At 50.6% G+C, this 25,376-nt stretch overlaps 1 protein-coding gene across 1 annotated transcript in view; it reads left to right on the top strand.

Annotated features, from left to right (window-relative positions):
- The window catches only part of Cmip (c-Maf inducing protein), a 206,451-nt gene that overhangs the window by 133,571 nt on the left and 47,504 nt on the right, over positions 1-25,376 (top strand). The window contains exon 4 of the mRNA XM_031341528.1: positions 23,551-23,712. Within this exon, the coding sequence (XP_031197388.1) occupies positions 23,551-23,712 (162 nt within the window). The remainder of the gene's footprint in view (positions 1-23,550; positions 23,713-25,376) is intronic.

The raw sequence follows: 25,376 nt of genomic DNA on the forward strand, positions 1-25,376 counted from the left end.
AAGGCGTGCGCCACCACCTCGGGGCTAAGACAGCCACTCCTACTCTCCCCAGGTGAAGGCAACTGCTGTGGATCTGTTTTATTTACTTGCTTCTTTTTTCCATTTTTAATGGGGGGGAAAAGTAGACAGAAGCACATCAGAATTTAGGACATTTAGCAATCACACAACCATAGTTTGAATTTGTGAGTTTTCCACATGCAGCCTACAACAGGAAGTATATATAGAGTGTGCTCTTTTTGTAGAGTGACGCACGCCTCTCGGATGCTGTGTCTCCTGGTTTACCGTGCCTGGACTTGCCCAGGGCAGTGTCTTTCCTCAGGAGGGCAAAGTTAGATCTTAACAAGACTTAGCTGTAACCCACAGCATGTGGCCCCTCTGAATGGCAGGGCTCCTCTGCCAAAGGATGCTGCAGAGTCCACTTCAGGTGGTTCTGAGGAGCACAGCTGGGTGTGACTGAAGGCCCCTTTGTAGGATTCTTGTCATTTTTTAAAGTCAGGGAGTTTCTACTGGAGTTTCCTTGTCTCTGCCCCCCCCCGCACCCCCCCTGTACCCTCCTCCCTCACCTGCCCTCTTGGCCCTCTTGGCTGAGGGGTTCCCTCACCACCATTTTCTCTGCCTGAATAGATTCTCTTGAGCCAGCAGTTGCTCTGAGGAGACATGAGGCTGGTATAGTAAGCCCATGCATCCAGAGTCCTTTCTGTCTCCCCCACCTCTCCCTGTAAAGATCTTTGCTCTTGCCCACAGCGGCTGTGGTTAGGAGAGTCCTGGGATGCCCGTGATTCCATGACAGGGTGGAGGACCAGTCAGTACCTTCTATACTAGGAAAGGGATGGGAAAGATGTTCTGCCCTACTCGAATCCCGCGGGAGCCCAGCCTGCAGTCCCAAGGGCTCCCTGGGGAAGCTGTCTGTTTGGTTTAGGCAATAGGCCCTGGAGGCCAATTCCCTTGGGTGTGGAACATAAACAGTCATACAGAGTTAATGAGGCCTCAGTTCTGACTCACATGCTCCTCTTTGCTCCTGCCCAGGCCCTCAGAGGGCAGGGTCTGCAGAGATAGCCTATGTGTGCATGAGGCTTCGAGGGAACAGCTTGTCACACGTACGAGGCCACCAGTGCACAGTGCATTCTGTATATAGGGAGACAGGCCCTTCGGTTTGTGAAAGACTCTGAGGGGACAAGTCTGAGAGGTTAGATCCTGCTGTGTATACAAAGCTCTGAGGAGACAGGCCTGTTTGTTGCGTTGTCTTGTACAAGGCCATAAAAGGAAAGGCATACTCGTGTTCGAGGCCAAAAAGAGAATGACCCATCCAAATCTATGTTACTATGAAGAGACGGGTCCATTGTAGGCATTAAGCCATGTATGTAACAAAGCTATGAAGGGACAGCCTAGGTTGTGTGACACTGACCATGTTCCAAGCTGCCAGTGCACGGTATGTGCTTCTGTGAGAAACTGGCCTGATGTTCTCTCTGGGCTCTGGAAACAAGAGGCTCCAATGTACATAGCCGTGGGAGGCAAGCCTGCCTGGACACCTTGAGGTGGTGAAGCCCTAGCCAGGTCTGGTTTATTCCCCCAAACAACTGAGACCCTGCGGCTCAGCCTTTGCTTCCTGGTGTGGTTGGAGGCCACTGCACAGAAGTCGTAAAATCCACAGTAGTCACATTCGCCAGGGAAAGTGGGTCATTGAAAACACAACAGGCCCCAGGGGACAGGGAACAGGCAGGGTGTGACAGAGGTTGGCCAGCCACGAGTGCATTTGGATGGACCTGGCTGCAGCAGCTTACTTCTCCCCAGCAGGCTTTCCCGTGTCCCTGGAAGGTGGTATGAGCTCACACTATCTGTCTTGGGACCTCTGTCCCTCCAGGACAAAACAGAAAAAGTACTATAGTGTATGAGGGCGGCCATTGTATTCGTGTATTGGTGGTGGAGAGTGACTTGACACCTCAGTTTTCTTTTCTGTGAAATGGGGTGGTGGTAGTGCCTCACCTACTGTGTCTTTGTGAAGATCGCAGAGCCTGTTGATTCTGAGGGAAGTGCTGGTAGGAGCCAATTTCCCAGCACCCTCCAGTTCTCTTCTGGTCTCAGCTGTGTGTCCCGGCTGACCAGGGAATCCTCACAAAGAGGATTCATTCTCCTGCCAGTGTTTCTATACAGTGTCTCCCAGGTTCATGAGTACCTTATGTGGACGCTCTACACACATTTGTTGTCTTGAACCTCAGAGTTTTTTTGAAGCCTTTGTCACTCATGCTTAATAGGAGAGGGGGCCAGAGCCCAAGAGGACGATGACATTGCCATGGACAAATGACTTCTTAGAAGTACACTACTCAGTTGCCATGCTGTGAGGATTGATCTATGATGTGTATGGACAGCCACCGTCAAGGTCCCTGCACAAGCTCTTTGCCGCTCATACTATCAGTACAGGAGTCTCCTACCTGCTCCACAGGGAGGGCCTGGCCTATGCCAGCATTGCTGGAGGACCAGGTCAGAATGACAGAGGCCCTGACTTGACCCTCATCCTGCACCCCTTGCTGAAAGCCAAGCCAGAGCCTTGGGAGCACAGGATGCTCCAGTGACTCTGTCACCCTGGCTCTGTCTCTCTCTGGTCAGGAAGTCACGCTTTGAAAGCCCCTCCCCTTCCCCCCCTCCGGGCAGTGGTGGCACATGCCTTTAATCCCAGCACTTGGGAGGCAGAGGCAGGCAGATTTCTGAGTTTGAGGCCAGCCTGGTCTACAGAGTGAGTTCCAGGACAGCCAAGGCTATACAGAGAAACCCTGTCTCGAAAAAGAAAGAAAAAAGAAAAAAGAAAGACCTGTGCTGTGGTTTGGACCCTGATCTGTAGAACCTCTCCTGGGGTGTCCAGATAGACATGTCCCCAGTCACAGAGCGCACTAAAAATGGCTGAACATCACAGCTGCAAGGAAGGGGCTGCTTCTCCCGGGGTTCCTATTTCATGTGTGGACAGTGGGGCTGAGAAGTCACATCTGAGTCCACCCAATCACGTGGCCTTTGAACAGAGGCCTGACTTGAGTCCAGAACTCAACGTTCCGTTGTTCTTCCCCCTCCTCCCCTACGTCCCCCATCCCCCAGTGGTCTGGAACATGGCTCTAGAGACTTGTACAGAGCACACACACAGCCACATAGTCAACCACGCTCAACACACTGATGTCCCATGGATTGTTCCTGGAGATTTTAGGCTCAGATCCTGGGCATGGACAGCAGCAACCCAGGCTTCCCCCAGACCCCCTGAATGCCAATTAAACAGATAAGTGATATGGAAAAATAGGAAGGAAAGACCAAGTGTCCCAGCAACCGCACCCCCACACTCCCCAGAGTCCATCTTCTATGACATGAGGCATAGATACAGAAACTACAACTGTGCGGCTAAGCAGCCCTCACTGAGTGGTGGCCCCATCTGTCACTGACACTTAACCCATTAGTCTCTGAGCTCTAGACCCTCAGGTGAGGTGCTCTCACGCAGTGAAACTGTGTGTGTATTCTCTCTGAGGGATCAAGGTTCCTCCTCTGACTGGCACTAGGGCTCTTGCCTTTTCTTTCTCTCAGCATGAATTCCCTGAGCAGAAATTCTAGTTGCTTGGGGGGGGGGGGGCATTGTTTCAGTAGTCTGATGGCCAGAGGGAGAGGGCCCCAGGGGTATCTCCTGCCCTCCCCATCTTGCCCTCTCCAGGGTGTCTACAACACACAGGAGTGAGGTCTTTGCTTCCTTTGCAGCCTGGAAGGACTCACAGATGGGGGTGAAGGTTAGGGGTGAAGGCGGGCTGGTTACCTGTCCTTGGCTGCCTGCTTGGGATAGCCACAGTCATACCTGACTCCCACACCTGCCCAGATAATACCACACCACTCCCTTTTATTTGGTGCCTGGACCTGGCCTGGCCCCTCACTTCCCAGTTGCTGCCTCCGCACTCTTGCGGGCAGGGCACGGCAGGGCAGGGCCAGGCCGGGCCTTGGTCCTTTTTATAGCCCAGCTGTCTACCTGCCTTGCCCTTACAGGTTAGCTCTGCATTTGGCCCCAGAAGGATCAGAGGGCTCTTGGAGCATTGTAAACGTTGAGCTGTCCCCACCCTGCAAGAGGCTGCCCTACTCTGGGACAGTAGGAAGGCCCCGTGATGACCCAGAAAACAAAGGTGCCTGGCACTGGGGACCCAAGTGTGGAGGCCTTTGGCCCAGGCTACTAGCCTCCAGGGTCTTCCAGCTTCAGTGCGGCCCCTAGGAGAGTCACTGGGGTCCCCGTAACTAACAACAAGGGGAGCCCCTGGGATTGAAACTAACAAATGGCTGAGGCTGGGTGGCCTTGAGGATGAGAGTCACACTCTCGGGCTTCCTTCTGTGGTAGAGGAAAGAAAACAATTATTTGATCTTGGGGGACTTGATGGGATCATGTCATGGAACCCCAAGGTTTGATGAGGCTCACCTCAAAGGACGAGCTGAAGGAGCACAGGGGTTGGTTGAGTGTCTTGCTGTTGGACACCCGGTAGGGCTGGGATGCAAACGGAGATGGGTGGCCTCTGAGTTTGCTTTGTCCCAGCCCTCCAGCTTCTTCCACCAGAATGTGGCAAAGTTATAGACACGGAAGGGCATGGAGGTGAGGGTCGGGACCCCCACCCTGAGCATACAGTCTCTCCACTTCCTCATGTAGAACGTCTGTCCTCTTCCTCCCACCTTCCCTCCTTCTCAGCCTCTCCTTTTTTCTCTCCAGTGCTGGGGATTAAGTACTGGACCACCGACCTACATACCCCACCCTGAGTTTTTTGTTTGTTTGTTTTGGAAACAGGATCTAGGTAAGCTACTTCAGTCCTCCTTCCTGCTAAGGCCTCCCTGATAGCTGAGATAGCGTGTGATTATGGACTGGTGCCCGCACACTTGGCTTGTTACAGACTCTTCTTGTCCTTTCCATCAGTTTTCAGTTTCTCTAAAGAGAAACATACAGATCAAAAGAGGTGGCCTGCCGACTTCTCCCCGGGCTCCCTGGGGTGTGACCGTGCGCACTGGATCTCCAATGCCCACACTCCTACTTGTACTCCTCCATCTATTTGGCTCACTTGAACTCAGAATTGTGAATGGACTTGTTTGTGCCTTGGGCTCGTATGCTGAAAATTAGGTTTGCAAGACTTATGTGTCTTCTTCGTGTAGTGATGCTGTATTCTGTCAGTGCTGGGTGGTGTTTGTTCTGGTGTGTGTGTGTGTGTGTGTGTGTGTGTGTCGGTTTTTAAATCCTGCCTGGTACAGAGCAGACCATGGGGAACATTCTGGGGTCTGTGCCCACATTCCCCTTGTGGGTGTGTGGGAGTTAAATCACAAGGCTATGGGATACACTTACCTTGAGTGAGAGCTGACCACTCTTTTTTGGGAATGCTTGTATATATCCTGGGAATGAAAACCCTAGGACAGAGGTACTAAAAAGGGTATTTCCTGTTTGTTTATTTGTTTGTTTGTTTTTTAAATATTGAAAAGGAAAAAGAACTTCCCAAGAATTCCTGCTTGCTTTGAACCTGGTCACACTTTTTATGGTCTTAAAAAATTGAATATAGCCAGTCAGTGATGGTGCATGCCTTTAATCCCAGCACTTGGGAGGCAGAGACACGCAGATTTCTGAGTTTGAGACCAGCCTGGTCTACAGAATAAGTTCCAGGACAGCCAGGGCTATACAAAGAAACCCTGTCTCAAACATACACACACACACACACACACACACACACACACACACACACAATTGAATATGGCCAGTCAGTGATGGTGCATGCCTTTAATCCCAGCACTTGGGAGGCAGAGGCAGGCAGATTTCTGAGTTTGAGGCCAGCCTGGTCTACAGAGTGAGTTTCAGGACAGCCAAGGCTAGCTATACAGGGAAACCCTGTCTCAAAAAAAAAAAAAAAAAATGAATATGTAACAAAGCACACATGCCCTCACTGCCAAGTGTGCAGGGTTAATTCACCAGACACAGAGAAAATTTTGGTAGAGGGTAAAGAAAGATTGTCCACGTGTTAGATAGTATGCATGAAAGTATGACAGGGGTGCTGTACCCACAAAATTTCAACGATAGAGTTGTCTAAACCAGACCTCCATAATGGTACCGGCTGTTATAAGAATGTGGACAGAAGAATCCCTAGTGGAGGCGATCGGTAGCTCCTGAAAGATGACGAGATGTGTGTAGCAATAGTAGCTAAGCAAGTTATAGTTTTGAGGAGTGAGGGTAGGCATGGGAGGAGCTGGTGGCGGTGGTGGGGTGATGCAGACACAGAACTCGTGTACGAAATTCTCAAATGAAAAATTAAATTACAAAAACAAAACCGTGCACAGGTCCGAGGCAGTGCTTTAAAATCACCAGAAAGCGTCAGGTCCGAGGCAGTGCTTTAAAATCACCAGAAAGCGTAAGACTGGGAAGCGAGTCTCCCTTCTCCAGCCTGCCTTCCTGCCGGCTGTCTCTGCTGGTGGCCTGGCCAACAGGACGCTCGGGCCGTTTTCCTTTTAAAACATACTCTTCTCCACTTACCTTTCGGGACCTTGTTAATCTTAGGTACGGTGGGATGTTTGTAGATTCAGGGAGAGGTCCACCTTATCCCTTGCTTCAGCCCTCTCAAGGGGCACCCGAAGCCCAGCTGGTCCCCGAGCTCTGTGTTTCTGTGATTTTCCTTGTGTTTTGCCAAGTTCCAGACCACCTAGTTCCAGGGTCCTTCTGTACACCCAGAGACCATTACTAAGTCGAGGGAGGGCAAGGTTAAGTGCAAACTCTGGCGCCACAGCAGTCGGTTGGCTAAGGAGGTACTACTGACAAACTAGTGGCATATACAGCATAGACACACACCGCATCTGACCGGAAGCCAGAGCGTGTTGTTACTAGCCTTCGTTAACACTGCTCGAAACAGTGCTGAATGGTAAGCTTATGAGCAATGTAATTCTGGAACTTTCCATTTAGTATTTTTATACCATCGTGCTAAGGTTTGAGTCTGAGATGTCTCTCAAAGGCTCATACATACGTGGAGGGGTTGTTTGCCAGCTGGTGGGCTTTTTGGAAGTAAGTGGTTCCTGGGACATCCTGAATGGATCAATCCTTTGACAGACCCAAACAGGATTTAATAACATTATTTAGAATTGATTATTGATGGACACTTTAGGAGTTGGGGACCTCCTTGGGAGGAAGTAAGTCCCTAGAGGTACCCCTTTGAAAGACATATTTTACCCCTACCTTTTTTTTCTCTGTCCTTCTCTTTGCTTCTTGGCTGCTGTGAGTTGAGAGACCTCCTCAGCCTACAGCATACTTCCTCGGTCACCTCAAGCCCAGAAACAATGGAGTCTGGCGGCTTTGAACGGCAACCTTTGAAGCCGTGAGCCAGAGAACTTCCTTCTCAGAGAACTTCCTTCTCAGAACTGTTTCTCTCAGGCATTTGTCCAGTGGGAAAGCCACTGGCTGGTCCTGTGGAGCCTTTGTAACAGGGATCGGGCCACAGGTGAACGAGGCGTCTGGTTCAGCTCAAAGCGGCCAGATGGGGCTTCGGATCTTTACTAATTCACTGCCATCTATATTAGGCAATGGGGTTCCCAAAAGGACGAAGGAAGAGGACTTGAGCTGTCTACAAACAGCACGAGAGGCTTTGCTAACCAGTCATCACCCTGGGGAACTGGCTTCCCTATTCCACAGACCAAATATCTGGAACCCAGACTAGAGACGGGGACCTGCCCCCAAGCAGCAAGGCTAGAGAGGAGGGGAGAGGAGGGGAAGATGACTATGAAGGAGGGCCCTCAGGACATCCCCCTGCTTTTTTTCCTTCAGATATGGTAGCACATGCTTGTTACCTCAGCACTGGCAGGGCAGAGAAGATGGATTCCAGGGACTCACTGATCATCCAGTCTCACCTGATCAACAAGCCCCACATCCTAATGCCAGTCTCACCTGATCAACAAGCCCCACATCCTAATGAGAGAACTTGTCTAGAATAGAAGAAAGAAAGGAGAGGGAGAGACAGAGACAGAACAAACAAAGAGAGAATATATCCAGGGGTTAGCTCTGGAGCTCCCATATGTGTACACACACAACACACACACACACACACACACACACACACACACACACACTTGTATTTGATAGGACACAGTCTTGGGGCACCAGGACTGTCCTCGAACCCTCCTGTTCTTCCCAAGCCCTCCTAGAGACCTGGCTTTGAGCACTGAGATCCCTTCCCCGTTGATGTAAAGGCCTGCCTGACCTCTGGAGCAGCATAGTGGCTCTCCCAGCCTGGGCCTGTGGAGCAGCAGGGTGGCTGTCCCAGCATTCTGGAAAGAAGTGGCATCTGTGGGTTGTTTTTTCCTTCCAAGCAAGGAGGGGACTGGTGCTTCCATGTGTCATGAGCATACGCTTTGATGGGGACCGATGAGTCACCGAGCCGCACAGGGAGGTTTTTCACGTACATGGTTTGTGGGTAAGCCCTCTTTCTGCCCTTTAAAGCAGAATTCTATTTGATTTTTCCCCCTCCTTCTCTTTGTGGATGAGTTTTCCAGACATAACCGGGAGGCACCGTCGTCATTTGACATGACCTCTGTCTCTTGGGAGGCTGTGGTGGGCAGCGGGGTGCTGTTTTGCTTTCAGGTGGCATGGTGACAGAGTAGCCGCTGGAGGAGAGGACGGTGGCCCACAGTTCTGGGTTGGCCCTCAGTGTCTCCTGCCAACCCACTGACTTGGCTCAACAGATACTTAAAAGAAAAAGCCACAGATGTCCACAGGAGGAATTCACCCTAAGGGGCGGCGGCGCAGGTCTGGTGCTTTGAGTTTTCAGGATGGCCCTAGCACATACTGAGACCCACAGATAGGCAGAGATACTCATGGGGACACAGGTCAGCTCCTAACGGAGCTGCTGTGTAGTAGCAGCATTGTGCCAGGTAAATGTGTTCCTGGTGTGGTAGGAAAACCAGTGCAGATCTACCAAGGCGGTTAGACTCTTTGCAAGGGGCTGTAACAGATGGGATAGATTTCCAGGCCCACGATAATAAAGGATACCCAGAAGGTCAGGGTCTCTGCACACTGGCCAAGATGGCAGCAGGCATCTGTAGCTGCTGGTTTACAAGGCTCTTGTCAGAGTCTGAGGTAAAGTCTCTATACAGGTCCCCTCTGTCCCAAGCCTCCCAACCAATTCAGACAAAGGGTTTTTGAGTTCCTGTCTTATTAGTTCTCAAAGAGAGGCTCAGAGGACTGTATCTCATGGCTGCTTAAGAGAGTCAGACTGTGTCATCCAGACTCCTGTGACAGGGTCTCTGGCCTGCTGCTTGGTGCAGGCTGCCCAGCACCCATATGCTGCCCGTGGCTCAGAACTGCCTTCAGTTCCAAGGATCCAACAGGTACCACCTTCTGCTCTAGACTTGGTGCCCATACATACACACATGCAGGCAGGCAAAACACTCATACACATAAAATAAGTAAATCTTAATTTTTTTAAAAGAGCAGCTTAGGGAAGGGTTCCTGTTGACTCACAGCTTGAGCATACAGTCCATGATGGCAGGGGTCATGTTGGCAGCAGAAACACTAGGTCACGTGGTAGGTATCCACAGTCAGGAAGCGATGCTCAGCTCCATTTTATTCAGGCCTGCACACTAGCCAGGGGAGGGTGCTGCCACAGAGAAGGTGGATCTTGCCATGCCAGTCACATCTTCACAGACATGCTTGAAGCATGTCTCCCAGGTGGCTCCAAATTCCGCCAAGTTGACAGTGAAGACAAACTGTCACATGAGTTTGCCCTGACCAGCTCCACCTGGCTTTAATGCTTAGTGAGAGGCCCCACTACAGCATTTACTGTTGGCGTCCAGTGCTTTGTCATGGGTAGGGTCCTGGTCAAGTTGAGAAGGCCTGCCACTGAGGCCACCAAGCCCAAAGCACTGCCAGAGCGGGAGGCAGGACCTCAGCGGGCCTTGGTTTGATGTCTTTTAGAACCTAGAAGGTTCTAGAGGAGCCTCAGGGGAGGAGTCCACCCGGCATCTTCCTTTCACAGCACTACCTCTGGCAGAGTGTGAGTGAGTGAGTGTGTGTGTGTGTATGTGTGTGATGTAGCTGCTTGCAGAAGCAGGCAGGAGGGCAAACAATGGGAACTGGTTTGGAGTAGTTCCCAGCAGGTGTTGAGAAGGGAGAGCCAGGCACTCAAACCTACGTATGAGGGGACACTAATGCTGTAGTTGACACAGGACCCCAGAGCGCCTCAGCGCTCCTGAGTGTAAAAGGGTCAGTAATGTAAAGAGGGCGGGAAGTGCCGCTGTGGAGGCAGTTAGCCCTGACCACCTGACACCTGTTCATCCAAGTCTAACGGTCATATTGCCAAGACCACCACCCATGTTTCCCCAAACTAGGATTCTGTCCCCATTAAAAGATAATGTCCCATTTCCCAGTCCCAACCCCAACAACTGCTGTCCTACGTGCTGTACCTATAGAGTTGACCATTCTCAGTACCTTAACACAAGTGACATCACGTGAGCCTTGGCCACACTTCATTCAGCAGAATAGCTTTCAGGTCATGTGTGCTATAGCACATGTCAGCATTTCTTTCCCTTTGAAGGCTGCATAATATTCCAATGTATGTATGGTATGTATGTATATATGTATGTATTTATATATGTATGTATGTGCATGCTACAGTTCGTTCCTGAGCTTGTGAACTTGGGTTGTGTTAGCTGTTGTGACCAATGCTACTGTGAACAGAGGTATACAGATACACTCCTTCAATATACTGGTACCCACAAAAGTACCAAGGTCTGGGTACTACCCATCTACAGTGCACCAGGCTGGAGGGGTGGGCCCACCTGAGCATGGAGTCTCTTAAGCCTTAGGTTGCTTCTAATGTGGACTCAGGATTGAGCATCTCAGCAGGGCCGTCAGGGTGGGCGTTAGTACCAGGGAAGCTTGTGGGAAGAAGGCTTGATTTGTGGGTGGTTTGACGGTGTCTACTGTTGTGAAAGGAAGATGCCGGGTAGGATCCTCCCCCGTGGCTCCTCTTTGCCAAGGACCGTACGTCAGCTGTGGTTGACGTCCCTGTCTGAATTCTCCTGGAAGTTCTTCCTGCAGCCTGCCAGGTCCCCAGGTAGCTCTCTCTGACATCACGGATGATGCAGGTGTGCAGGTTGCAGGTGGCTGGGCCCAACGCCCAGTCTGCTTGAGGCCGCACAGGGCTGGGGCTTGGGTACTGTGGCAAGGGCCCATGAAGGCTTTGGGGTGGTTATGCGGGCCTCATGGCCTACTGAGGAGTCAGGGAACAGACTGCCAGGATAACTAAGGAAAAGAAAAACCAGCATATTCCAATGGAGGATGAGCTGAGGGTCTCTCTCACTGTGGCCCCTTGATGAAATGGTGGGGCTAGATGGATCAACCTGGCTCATGGGACAACCGGGTGTGGGGGGGCCAGGCTTCACCTGCTGCTGTTCCCCAGGCATGTAGGTTTGCCAAGACCGCCCAGCCAAGTCCAACTGTCTTAGAACAACCAGAACTTGCTGTCTCATAGCTCTGGGGCCAGAAGTCCAAAGTCAAGGTTATGAGCAGGATCTTGCTCCATTGGAGGCTTCTGAGCATATCTTTGTCTGACTTTGTCCAGCTTCTGGGGACTGTGGGCAACCCTTGGTCCTTCTTACTTCTGGCTATACAACTCTACTTCCTGCTTGGGTCTTCACATATTGTATGGTGTGTGTGTGTGTGTGTGTGTGTGTGTTAGCTTCCATGTGGCATTTTTGCATGGGCACCAGTTCAGGACCCAGCCTAATCTAGCATGTTGTCATCCTAACTTGATTCCATCTGCAAAGACCCTGTTTCCTAAGAAGAGCAGAGTCAGATGCTCAGAGTTAGAACTGGGATATAACTTCTGGGGAGACATAGTTCAGCCCACACTGACAGCAGGGTGTCCCTAGGCAAGGGTGTAGTCCCTTCCATTACTCTCTGAGCTATGCCACAGGTTGAGGTCTGTCTACCCTACAGCCAGCCAGCAGGCATGGGAGGTGAATATTGCTTCTTCTAGGGTTCTGGCGTGTGTCTCTGGGTTTCCCTGAAAGCCCCTGGTGTAGACTGCTAGACCCCACCCAACTCTGCAAGGCTAAGTCTTCATTTGTCCTAGACTCCCCGAGCCCGGGGTTCCCTGCCCATGGCAGTGGTTGGAAGGATGCGTCTCTGATGCTGATGCCGAGGTTTATGATTTTCCTCCTTGCCCTAAACAAACTACCAGCAGCAATTTCATTACTCCAAACGGCTCGGGTACCTTGTACAATATTGCAGAGATAGCGGAAGGCTCATCCCTGCCTACAAGGAACATGAACTCCGTGGGAGGCACACGGTTCACCTGTGTGATGATCGGTTTGTGCCTAGGATTCAGTACAAGAGGGATGCGGTACCCAGCTGTGAGCCTGACACCTCGGTGGGTCATCCACTCACCAGCCAGACTCATGGTTACCCAGGCAACCAGCTGATGCCCAGAGCCTGTAGAACAGGACACCCACCTGAGTCCTGCTGTTTCCTTGGTAGCAGTAATAGCTACAAGGGAGGCTGCCTATGATGACCACTCAGGAGGCTGAGTGCCTGAGCTCTGTCCTTTTTTCAGAATACCCATCTCTCCAGGAGCTGGTTTCTCAGGCACACATCAGCTGGGCTTTCCAACCGACAGGAAGGGACTACAGATATTGAGAAATGGAAGATACAGGTTTTAAAAGTTATTATATTTACGTGTATAGGCATTGACTCCATGTATGTCTGTGCCTGGTGCTCATGTAAGCCAATAGAAGGCACCAGTAAGCTCCCTGGGATTGTAGATACGGATGATTGTGAGCCGCCATGTGGAAGCTGAGAGCTAGGTCCTCTAGAAAAGCAAGCTCTTAACTGCTGAGCCATCCCTCCAGCCCCAGGTTCACCCTATTTGATGATGTGAGGTCAGGTTACAAATATGGCTACCCCAGTTCTTTCTCTCTGGCTGTCGCTAGCTATGTGACGTAACCGCTCAGTCTCTGTTTTCTCATCTATAAAGTGGGTTCACCTCCCAAGGTACTGTTGAGATTATAGAAGTTGATGCGTAGGCCTGGGGGAGATAGCTAGGTAAAGCTTGACTTGCAAGCTTGGAGACCCCAGAACCCATGTGAAAAAGCTTGGCATGGTGGTGCGCTCTTGAAATCCCAGTGCTGAGAGGTGGAGACAGGTGGATTCCTAATTGCTTACTGGCAAGTTCCAGGCCAATGAGAGACTCTGTCTCAAAAAATAAGGTGGAGAACTCCTGAAGAATGACGCCTGAAGCTGACCTCTGACCTCCACCTGTACTCTCACACATACGTGTACCCACAGGAACATGAACACACACACACAGATAACAGGTTAGACATTTGACACAGAGCCTGACCAGTATAGAGCCCTCCAAATGAAGAGTGAAGATGATCATCATGCACTGCAACTGCTCCTGTCTAGTGGGCAGCCATTGTTATCTAATTGATAGCATTGCTGGAGTGCTTCATGTCCCCTCTATGTCCCCCACACCCAAAGGGAAAAAAAAGCCATGGATGAATTCTACTGGTGAGTGGGCCCAGCAGGTGACCATGCAGTGGCTGGTGGACAAATCTAAGTCCCCTGAAAGACCCGCATGGTTCACTGATGGTCACAGGATGAGGTTGTAGCCATCCAGATGTTAGCAGAGGCAGAGATGGGAACAGCCCAGTGCTTGTCTATGAACAAGCTCAGCAACAATGCTCCGGTGAATTCCATCACGAGAAGGAGTAGAACACTGGTACTCGGGGCTGCCTAGCAACTCTGAGGCCATCACCCTGAGTGCAAGAAGCCTGGCTCAAAAGACCTTGTGTTTGTTGTATGACTTCAGCTTTGTGGTTTGTCCAGAAACTAGTAAGAGAGGAGGTGTTGGAGGGGACGAGGCCTTGACTGTCGGATGTCCTCGGTTTCCTTTGGGATGACAGCTGCATGTGATGTGCCAAGTGCCACTGGACTGTATGCTTGGAGAAGATTGGTGGATCAGTTATGTGTGACTTTCACCTTAATAATGAGCGTGTCTGTACAACTAAGACAGCAGGACTGACTCTCAGGCTTAGAGTCCCCACATAGACCACAGGCTATCTCTGTCTTCGTGTGCTTTTTGTTGCTGTGATTAATACTGTGACCAAAAGTAACTTGGAGAGGAAAGGGGATACTTCCATCTTACAGATTATAGTTCATCATTGAGTGAAGCCAAAGCAGGAGCTAAAGGCAGGAACGGAAGCTTGTTTTTTTGTTTGTTTGTTTGTTTGTTTGTTTGTTTTTGGTTTTTCTAGACAGGGTTTCTCTGTGTAGCCCTGGCTGTCCTGGAACTCACTCTGTAGACCAGGCTGGTCTTGAACTCAGAAATCCGCCTGCTTCTGCCTCCCAAGTGCTGGGATTAAAGACGTGCGCCACCACTGCCCGGCAGGAAGCTTGTTTTCTTATACAGCCCAGATACATCTGCGTAGGGATGGCACCTCCTCCATCACTTAACAATTAAGAAAATGCCACACAGACATGACTTGTCCATGGGCCAATCTGATGGAGGCAATTCTTTAGAAGAGAACTTACATAAGAACCCATACCCCCCTACATACACACACATACACATACACATATACACACATATACAGACATACACACAAGCACACATACACATACACACACAAGCACGCATGCCCTTAATAATGTCAAGTAAGTTAACACTTTTACATTGGGCCACATTCAAGAGGTTCCCTCTTCCTGATGACTCTAGGGCTTTGTCAAGTTGACAGCTAAAGCTGTGACAGTTAAAGCGAGTGGGGGGATGAAGGGTTTCTTCCGAGCCCTTGACAAAGGAAGGGCCCTTGTAACAGTGCGAGTGTTCGCCTTAATCTCTGAATATTTCTAGATGACATGGGCCCACCCTGTGACACAGGCTGCTTACATTTGCAGTATTTTGATGCTTTTATTTGCATGCTAATTATGCACAACGGTGGGCTTTGTTATGACATTTTCATAGATGTTATATGATATGTTTAGAAGGCCGATTGCCTGCACCAACATCTGCAGCCCATAGTGGGTGTAGAGTCTCGATGGGCACAGTCAGTCTGCCTTCCTTTCTTGCTGGGTGTACAAGGGACTCGGGGGGGTTGGGGTGGGGACAAAACATTAATTAGTAACTTTTCTTGTCACTGTGATAAGAGTGACTGGCAGAAACAGCCATGGTGGGGAGCGGTTTGTTCATGCTTGCAAGCCCATCGTGGGGGAGCAAGCATGACAGCAGACAGGTAGCAGCTGCTTATTATATGGTAGCAACTAGGGAGCAAAGAGGTGGGGCCGGGAGCACTGCCTGCCTCCATCCTTCATGCTTAACCCCTACAACCTGCTTCCGACAACATACGGAAGGTCCTGCCACCTCTCAAAACTGCCCCAGCCGCTGGGGACCAGGTATTCAAACACATGAACCTGTAGGAGTATTACACTGTGAAACCACATCTTGGAGGAAAAGCCCAAGGTGGGATCCCTGTTCAGACCTGTTCAACCTGCACCCCATAACTCACATGCAAGAGGATTGCTGTGAATGTGGCCCAGTGCAAAAATGTTAACTTACTTAACATTATAAAGGGCTAGTGCGTGTGTGTGTGTGTGTGTGTGTGTGTGTGTGTGTGTGTGTGTGTATGTATGTATGCATGTGTGTGTGTAGGTTCTCATGTGAACTTTGTAGGTGGCAGTGTCATGTTGCAGGGTCAAAAGGTTGGACACACCCACTACTAGCTGGGGGGCTTGAAGAACCTCATGTCCCCTATAGGAGGATGCAGGTAGAGCTTTCTGCTCTCTGGAGCAGCAGATGAGCTGAACCTTAGGCTTGGCAATGGGGTCATAGCACTGTCCCATAGCTCCTTCTGTGACGACAACAGTGTGCTGTCTAGCAGTCACTAGCAGCTGCAGAGACATTGTGTGGCCAAAGAGCTGGGCTTCCACTTAAATTTTCTTCTAATTAAGTCGACTGTCAGAAGCCCCCTGGGTCTGGTAGCTATCAGACAGACCAGGCAGCTCCATGCCAGCCCTAGAAATAAAGTGTCAGAGCTGTCCTCCCTAGCTTGCTTGGTTCCATCTCCTCAGGGACGTCCTCCCCTCCGCAGCTCCTCAGAGTACCCGTGACAAGTGACGAGGAGCATGCGTACTTGTGTGCACTCGAGCCTCAGAGGCTGCAGCAGGCAGCCGAGCTGTGGGGCCCCCTCCCAGTCCTTGGGAAGAGCATTTCCAGTACATTCCGAGCCACACCTCCTGGTGAGGGACATCCACCTGATGACAGCTAGTCTCCTGTGGAAGAGCTGAGAGGCTCCACTCTCTCAGACTCGAGAACCCCAGTGTCTTGTTCCTGCTTCTTCTGCAGGAACAGTTTCCAGAGAGATGGCTGGTGTTGCCCAGGTAACGTCCCTTCCCTGCCCCGACAAGCAGAGATGGTGAGGACAGCCATGGAGTGACTGGCTCTGCCAGAGGGGAAACAGGAGGCTCTGCCTGCTGGTTCTGTTTATTGTTGACTGGTGCAGCTTTGCCACAGATGCTGGGAGCCTTTCTTAGTCTTGGCCGCTCTGGACCACTCCCTCCTAGGACTTGGTAGGTGATATTATCTACAGTTGTTGTGTAGCCAGGAAGTAGAGGAGGTGCTTCATTGCCTGTTGTTTCATGGGCTGGCACAGCAAACCTTTGGAAGTAGTTACTCTTTTATTGCTGGGCAGATGAGGAACTACAAACAATAGACTGTAAATCCCAGGGCCTGTCTGCTCTTCTTTCCCCAGTCTCCTTAGGCTTAGCACAATACTGGGCACTTGATAGGAGAAGGCGGCTTCACATGATCTTAGTTGGGCATGTAATGAGTGGGTGGGTGAGTGGGCAGATGGGCAGTGATCAGTGAAGAATGGATAAACCAGAGAGCGGATGGATGAGGATCGGATGGATGAGTGGGTAAACTCTTAGATGAAAGGTGGATGGATAAGTGGGTGGGAAATGGATCGGTGAATGAGTAGGGAAATGGGTAGATATGGATGGATGAGTAGAGGAATGGGTGGATAAATGGAGGGTGAGTGGGTAAGTAGATGGTAGATAGGAAGATGGGTGGATAGGTGGATGTTTGGATGGATGAGTGGATGAATAGATGATGGGTGAATGGGTGAAGGATAGGTACATGAACAGCTGATGGTCGGGGACTGGAAAGATGGCTCAGTGGTTAGGAGCACTGGATGCTCTTCCAAAGGACCTGGGTTCAAACCCACATGGCAGCTTACAACTATCTGTAGCTCCAGTTCCAGGACAGACACACACGCAAGCACGCACGTGCGCGCACACACACACATACCACACACACACACCACACACACACACACACACACACACACACACACGCAAGCAGAACACCAAGGTACATAAAATAAGAATAAATAAGTAATTTTTTTAAAAGAGCCAAAGTTAGGTGAATGGGTAGATGATAGAAACAGATCTGCGATTTAAGCCGAAGTCTGCTTATTGCAGACCCATTCTCTTAACAGGCTAGGCTGCTTTTGGCTTTGCCTGCCCACCTCTGTCTTCCTAGGTATAAGTTATATACCATTAAATTTAGCCATCATAAGTATACTACTACTTGGTGAGTTTAGTAAACTTACGGGCCTGACCAACTGCTATCCCAATCTGGTTTCAGGGCATGGCTACCACCCTAAAGATGCCCTATGTGAATCCCTGCTGCCCTGCCCTGCCCTGCCGGTCTCAGCACTGGCTGGTTCACTTTCAGTCTGTAAATGGACTTTCTCCTTTAGGAATTTCAATTCCTTAAAAGGAATTGGACAGTTTATGCCTTATATCCGACTTCTGCCACGAGGCCATGAAGTGACCCGGGCTGTCACATGATACATTCCCTCTTTTTTCTGGTACATGGCTCTACCACATCTTCTTCAGCCATGAGTTCCTTCTTTGAAGGAAATTGACCTTGTCTTGGGGAAACTCATGTATTCGCCTCTGTGCAACTTGCCTTTTCCTTGGGGGGAGGGGGAGGGTGTTAATAATTACTGAGCTATGTAGTGAGTGCGTGCTTCGCGTTTTTCAGACTGTCAGACAGGCAGGGGCACAGCTCAGTGGTAGGGACTTGTGCTGGGTTTGATCTCCAGAACAAGAGGATGGGAAGGAGGGACCATTGAATGGTTTTGCCATGTTACTTTTGCCCATTTTTAACACCACCACCACCACCCCTGCCCCAAGAGCAATGCGACCACATTCTTGCCGACACTTGGTATTGTCTGTCTTTTCTATCACAGCCGTCCCAGTGGGTATTTCTGTACCATTGAAATGTGTATTTCCCCAGTAGCTTGTAACAGCAAATCATTCTTCCCAACTCCATTTTTGTTTGTTTGGTTTGCTTTTTGTTTTTTGAAACACAGACTCAAGTAGTCCAGACTGGGTTTGAACTCTTACATAGCTGAGGGTGACCTTGAGTTTCTGCTTCCCAACCTGCCCCCACCCCCATGTTGGCATGACAGGTGTGTGCCACCACAGCCAGCTGTGAGCATCTTTTCATGTGTCTTCTCCCAAACTGGGATCTGAGTCATGAGCCACGGCTTGGCAAAGCACTGTTGATGAAGGGCCAGGTGGCAGCTCTTTGGGGCTCTAAGAGCCACACTCACTCAATTTCTGTTGGCATTTTCTGTTTGCTTTGAATTTTACAACTCTTAGAAAACCCATAGGGCCATTTTTTGGGGTGTCATTGTGTACAAACAGCCAAGGCTGGGTTTGAACACAGGCTGCATGTTGTCAGCCCCACACTAAGTCCTTATCAAGCCTTTATAACATCAGCATATGCCCAGTCACAAGACAGCTCCAAGACCCCTGTCCCTTCTTCCCCCACTCAGGTCAAGGACGCCAGTGACCCATGAGGCACACATTGGACATTGGACACTCATGGCTTCTGGCAGGGCAGGCTCAGTAGGAAGACTGTGTTGCCTCCAGAGAGGCAGGATTCTAGAAATGGCCTCATCTTAGCCCCACCGTGACTCACTGCCTGCTGAGCTCATTAGAGTTCCCGGGATGATGCCAACGGGTCACCTGGGGTGTGGCTAAGGACCTGGAGCCCTGGATGTTCTGCCCCACCCAGCCTCTCTCTTGTATCTCGCCCACTTGTCACTGATGTCCAGCCCATGGGTTTATTCCTGGCTCTTACCTGCCACCAAGCATCCTTGACACTTCAGTGTCTCTGGGCTGACCCATCTTGCCTCTCTCCTTTGACACCACTGGTCCTGAGGGACATGATAGAAAGGGTGAGACCTTTAGAGGCTCTGCAGTTTTGACTCGTGGGCCAACGTGATTCTTCATGGCTACCTGGCTTTAACCTGACTACTCCCCCATCCCGGCTGTGAGTCAGGATTCCCACAGTCCTGGAGCAGATGCCACGGCCACTCTGCCCCACTCCCAGCACCATCTGCTTTTGCAGGCTGCTCACCAGGGGCCCCATGGAGTAGTGTCCTGAGTGCTTATGGCCTTGAGAACATCTCGGCTTGGGCAGACAGAAGTGTTAGAGTAAAGGGAGCCTGTAAACCTATGCTCCTGTATTCCAGGTGAGTCTGCCTGTGTCTGAGAGCCCCCAGTAGGACTGACCTTCTGCTAACCACATAGATGACATGTCAGGTTTCCATATCATCATGGTAGAAGGTATTCACCTCCCTCACCCCCTGCATCCCACAAGGTCTTAAGATTTTGGGGTTTATTTATTTATTTATTTATTTATTTTTATTTTTTATTTTATTTTATTTTTGGTTTTTGGAGACAGGGTTTTTCTGGATCGCCCTGGCTGTCCTAGAACTCACTCTGTAGAGCAGGCTGGCCTCGAACTCAGAAATCCACCTGCCTCTGCCTCCCAAGTGCTGGGATTAAAGGTGTGTGCCACCACTGCCTGGCTAAATTTTTTTTTTTTTTTTTTTTTTTTATGTACAGAAATAAGTATGATCTTTTTCACTGGGTAGATCGATGGTCTGGAATAATTTATTCAAGGTCGGTTAGCCCAACTTAACGAAGCCCGTGTTCTTTTTGTGCTGATGGGCACATGGATGGCCCCTGTTCAGCCCATATTTCTAGATCAGACTTTGGCCATTAGTGCAGATGAAGCAAGAGTGAGAACCCTGGCTGAACTTCCCCGGTGACTCCAGTCAAGCTGCTGGAGAATCATCTTGCCTTCAGATGGCCAACAAAGAGAAAGGTCTCCCCCATCTCTTTCTCACTCTCTGCTCTGTTTCTTTTCATTTCATCGATCTGCCAATCAGAAGTCGGTTTGAACTCAGTTCCGTGCCTGAGAGGCTGCTCGCAGGGTGGTCTAGCCTTGGGCTAAGATTCCCGGGGGTTTTACAACAGTGCTCATCAGAACCTAGCTAACAATGTGCCTGCCCCTGTCTGATGTTAAGTGAGTGTTAGCCCTTGTCACATAGCCTTGGTGTTGTGTATGAACACTGTCTCCTGAAGCAGGTGTCCTGATTATACAACAGTCATCCCTCAAGGAGAGGGGGGAGGGGGGAACCATCAATCAGTCAGTACCAAGGCCAGGACACTGAAGGCAAGGATTGATCTCTGAAGCTAGTTTGCTCAGGCACTGACACTAGGTCCTGCTTGCCTCTAATTCCCTTCCTCCCTTCCTCTCTGTCTCAATGGTAGTGGTTCTCAGCCTTCCTAGTGCAGCATCCCTTTAATCCCAGTTCTCATGCTGTGGTGACCCCTGAAACCCTCCCCCCATCATAGGATTATCACGAGTCATAATGTAAATATCTGACGGGCAGGATATCTGATGTGTGATCCTCTGTGAAAAGGTTGCTTGGCTCCCAAGGGGGTCGTTACCCACAGGTTCGGAATCACTGCCCTGTGGCGTCTGTTCTTAGAACTGTCCTGGCTGCCCACCTTGTAGGCTGGGTATGTTTTGCAGAGGTCTTGTTTGAAATAGGGTCTCTTTTTGTAGCCCATGATAGCTTTGAGTGTGTGTGTGTGTGTGTGTGGTGTGTGGGTAAGTGTGTCAGAGTTTGGTGTCTCTCTTAGTTACTCCCCATGTGTTTGAGACAGGATCTCTCCCTGTGGCTGGAGCTTCACTGATTCCGCTAAGACTAGCTGGCCAGCGAGCCCCAAGGATCCTCTTGTCTCCACCTCTTCAGTGCTGAGATCATAGGCACATACCACCACGCCTAGCTTTTCTACATGGGTGCTGGGGATCTGAACTCAGGTCTTCATGCTTGCCCTGCAGGCATTTTCCTGGCTAAGCCAGGGTCTCTGGTGCCCAGATGGGTATTGAGTTACAGGCATATGCCACCACAGCCAGCCGTGTTTGCAGACTTTACACGAGGACCATGTTTGCCACATGTATTCATGCTGGCTATTTCTGGATTATAGGATTTTTGAGTTTTTTTTTTTCTCCTCCTCCTCTTTGTGCTTTTCAGTATGGTTTCAATTTTCTTTAAAATGAGTGCCTATCATCTTTATAGAAATAAGTAATTCTTCCGAACCTAATAGCTTGCAGCTGGCCATCAGAACGGTTGCACGTTGAGAGCTTCCCCGGAGCGCAAGGAGAGTCTGCTGTGGGTTGCCCTGAGGATGCATTGTCCTGGCGATCCTCATTGTGATGAAATTAAAAATAAGTAAATAATGATCTTCTGACAAGGACAAGCTTCTCTAGTACACATTGAAATCCGTGAGACCAGAGCTCAGCAGAGGGGGGGTGGTCAGTCACCAGCAGCCAGAAAGGCACTAGTGATGAGTTCAAAGCAGCCTGTTTGAATCAGGGTGTATTTTGTCATTAAAGTAATGGAGTTAGGGTACACTCCTGGCCACCCTCTTCATCAGCGCAGCTGATTTGATTGTCTCAGGGGCGGGGGTGGGGGCTCGGCAGAAGTTGCCATGGTCTTCTGTCCTCAGAATGTGCAAGTCTATATGTACCCCGTTCGGTTCTCTTCCACCCCCTGCTCTGTAGCTTGTGCCAGCCTCAGAGGCTCAAGGAACGCTGTGGAGAACAGAGGCTCCAGCACAGAGCCATGAGGTCAAGTGGGGGGTAGGGTAGGGGGGGATGGGGCTGGTAGTCCAATGAAGGAACTAGAGTGAAGAAAGGGGTGAGGGGGAAGAATTTAAAAACATCCCAGGGAGCTGGATATGCTTGCACTCCCCTGTAATCCCAGCACTTGGGAGGTGGAGGCACATGGACCGCACAGCGAGTGTGTTCCACACCCTACCACAGCAAAACAGAAAGACACCTTACAGATGTGAGGTTTAGGTGTACAATGAAGGCCACAGGGAATCAGCTATAGCCAGGAAAGCAGAGATGAGAAGAGATGGGTATGCTCTTTGTGTCCAAAGATACAGATTACGTGCCAGAGCTTCCTTCATGTTGGCTCTGCTCTCTGGGCTGTGATTTTTGGTGTGACCTCATAAAGGAAATGAACTATGTGGACCTAAGATTGACATGGGTCCCTCTGAGACTGGGACGGATTCTTCTGCCCAGAGATGTGGGACCTAGGGATCTAAAGGTGAACCTATTTCTTAAAGGAGTCATTCTCATCCTGGTACCATCCCTATCCATTTGGGATGGGATCTGCCCTTCAGATACTTCCTTTTGAGCCCAGAAATGGCCCAGGAAGACTCCAGTGGTCTTCAGGTGGAGCCTGGGTTATCAGCGAGGTCCCCCACCCTTCTTTTTTCCCCCTCTCCTCCTTCAGTGTTTGGCTCAGAGGTTGTGGCATGTTCCCCCCAACCCCCTTCTAGCTGCTGGTATGGGATGCTCTGACTCTAAGATCCCAAAGGAGCAAGGAGTTTAAGTGATGAAGCTCATTCTGTTGAGAGTCCCAGCAAGCGGGGCGGTGCGGGGCCAGGCAGGCAGCCATAGAGAGGCAGAGACGGGAGGGGAGGACTTGGCTTGGACCGCCGCCCTCCACAGCCTCTGTTTCCATGATGTCAGAGAGGCGGAACTAAGGGTGCCTCAAATCCAGGAGGCCACAACCCTGCCCTCCATTCGGGTTTGGAGGCAGCACTGAGTGAGGTGAGCGAGCCTCTGTTTTCCTCGCCTGGTTTCCTCTGGCTGTCCTGGACTCGGTCCCCACCTGGCTGCAGCTGAGTTCTGGCCTTCATCCTGATCATCCAGCTCTTTGTTTGAATGCCACTCGCCAAGAGACCTCATAGGATCTGCCTAGGCAGAAACTCGGCTCATAGAAAGCCTTTCGGGGGCCGGGAACATTCCCATTCTTACCGTGCTTGGCGACTTGGGGACTGAGTTTGGCAGAGGACTCCATGTTAAGAACAGTTTCCTAATTCCTTTTTACGTGTCACTGGGAACAGGGCGGGAAACTGCCGTTCCGGCGTTCGGTTCGGAGCCTGCCTGTCTGCAGACGCACCTTTGACCTTGGATGGAGTCTGTTTCTTTCTTCATGCATCCATTTCCTTTTGGGGAGAGCTCAGGCCAGGTTGACAACTTCCCAGGGCCTTTTCACCCCAGCCAGAGAAGTTCTTTAGTCATCTTGAGTGGTTTGCTAAATTGGTGATGTATTCCCATCTCTCCCCTCCCCTCTCTCTCTCTCTCCACCCAGAAAAAGATTTACAAATACAAGAAAGTCCTGAGTAACCCGAGCCGCTGGGAGGTTGTCTTGAAGGAGATACGGACACTGGTGGACATGGCCCTCACGTCCCCTCTGCAGGATGATTCTATCAACCAGGCTCCACTGGAAATCGTCTCAAAACTGCTCTCGGAGGTAAGATGCACCCCCAGGCGGACGAGGCACCCCTCTCCTCTAGGTTGTTTGTTTTTTACTTCCATCTTGTACTCAGCCCCATCTGAGTGAGCAGGAGACATCTACCCATGGGGTGCCATCCTGCAGTGGTTACTTACTAAGGAAGCCAGTGCTTCTCACCAAACCATGAAGGGCATCGAGACTGGGGCTTGCCGGTTCTAGTTGCCTCCAACTTGTCTAGAGGCGTAGGGGACTGTCACCTCTGCTAAGCACTAAGTCAAACCCGGGCCTTGGATAGTGGCTTTGACACCCGCCACTGCAGCTCCCAGGGTCAAGTGCCAACGCTACGGACCTCTAAAGCCCCAAAGCAGTGGGTCTCACCCTTTCTGACACTCCAACCCTTTAAGGTGACAAGCCTCCCCCTCGCCCCCAGCCATTCAGTTATTTTTGTTGCGACTTCTTAACTGTAGTTTTGCCACTGTTCTTAATCACAATGTAAATACCTGTTTTCCAGCGGTCTTAGGCAACCCCTATGAAAAGGGTTGTTTAGTGGCCACCCCACTCCCGGGTGTCAACCCCCACAGGTTGAGAACCACTGCTCTAGATGAGCCCTTCCATTCTGCTCTGTCTAGCTGGGGCAGTCATCTCGTTCTGGTTTTGTTCAGCCCTTGTCAGCTCTCTGTCCCACGCACCCTCAGCCATCCACCAGTACTCGTTGTTTGTCCTGCTCGAGGTTTAAAAAAAAAAAAAACGTACTTCGTGTGCGTGAAGCAGGTGGCGGCAGGATATCGTCACACGTAGATGAAATTGTCAAACAATAGAACAAGTTAAAAAAGTGTTTAAAAAAAAAGTATTCAGACTTCAGCACAATGGCCGTTTCCAGGTTCTCTTTAAAGACGGGAAAATCTGGCTACGTCGGGCAGCTACTGTTACTTGGCGTCCTGTTCTGGGAAAGGCTAGCGCCTCCACTTGGCCAGGCAGCCCAGTGCTAGAGCGTGTACCAGTTGCTAACAGTTATGGGTGGGAGAGTAATGCCGATCCCCTGCCCTCCCGTTGCCCGTTCCATCAGGGGCTATAGTAGAAACAGAGAGGAATCAAGAATCAGCCCCAAGTGAGTTGGTGGGGGATGGGAAGGATGGATACTCCCAAACCTCACTGCCACCCCCTTGGGATCCCTGCACTGCCCTCTGCATGGTGTCTTGCACCCTAAATAGCCATGCTGGTCTCGTTTATGTGCCTGGCTGGCCGCTGGGGATGCTAGGGTTGCTGGCTCCCTGTTTAAAATAGTCACAGTCACCACCCAAGTGACGTCCTCATTGCCCTCTCTGGAGAGTTCCATCCCCTGTGTCCCAGGGCACTCCTTCCCATCAAGCTTCTGCATGTTCCCATCATCCCTTCAATGCTGTCCGAGGCTGGCCACCACCTGTAGCCCCCGGGAACTCAGGTCCTCTTTGATGTAGTGTGTTGGGGTGGGGGTCCCTCCCCTGGAAGAGCTGGGTAGCAGACAGACAAGCAGGGTGGACACATAGCTGAGGGAGAGTTTTGCTTTGTAGAGGACCGTGTGCTAGTGTGAATCGTAGTCAGGGTTCAAAATCTCGGGGCCACTTGCCCAGTGCCCAGCGCTGACTTCAGGCTTTTTACCCAGAGAATGGGGAAGGAGGCTCACCTTTGAGAAGCCAGGCAGA

Source organism: Mastomys coucha, unplaced genomic scaffold (assembly GCF_008632895.1).
Source record: "Mastomys coucha isolate ucsf_1 unplaced genomic scaffold, UCSF_Mcou_1 pScaffold22, whole genome shotgun sequence".
In the NCBI taxonomy this organism is placed as follows: domain Eukaryota; kingdom Metazoa; phylum Chordata; class Mammalia; order Rodentia; family Muridae; genus Mastomys; species Mastomys coucha.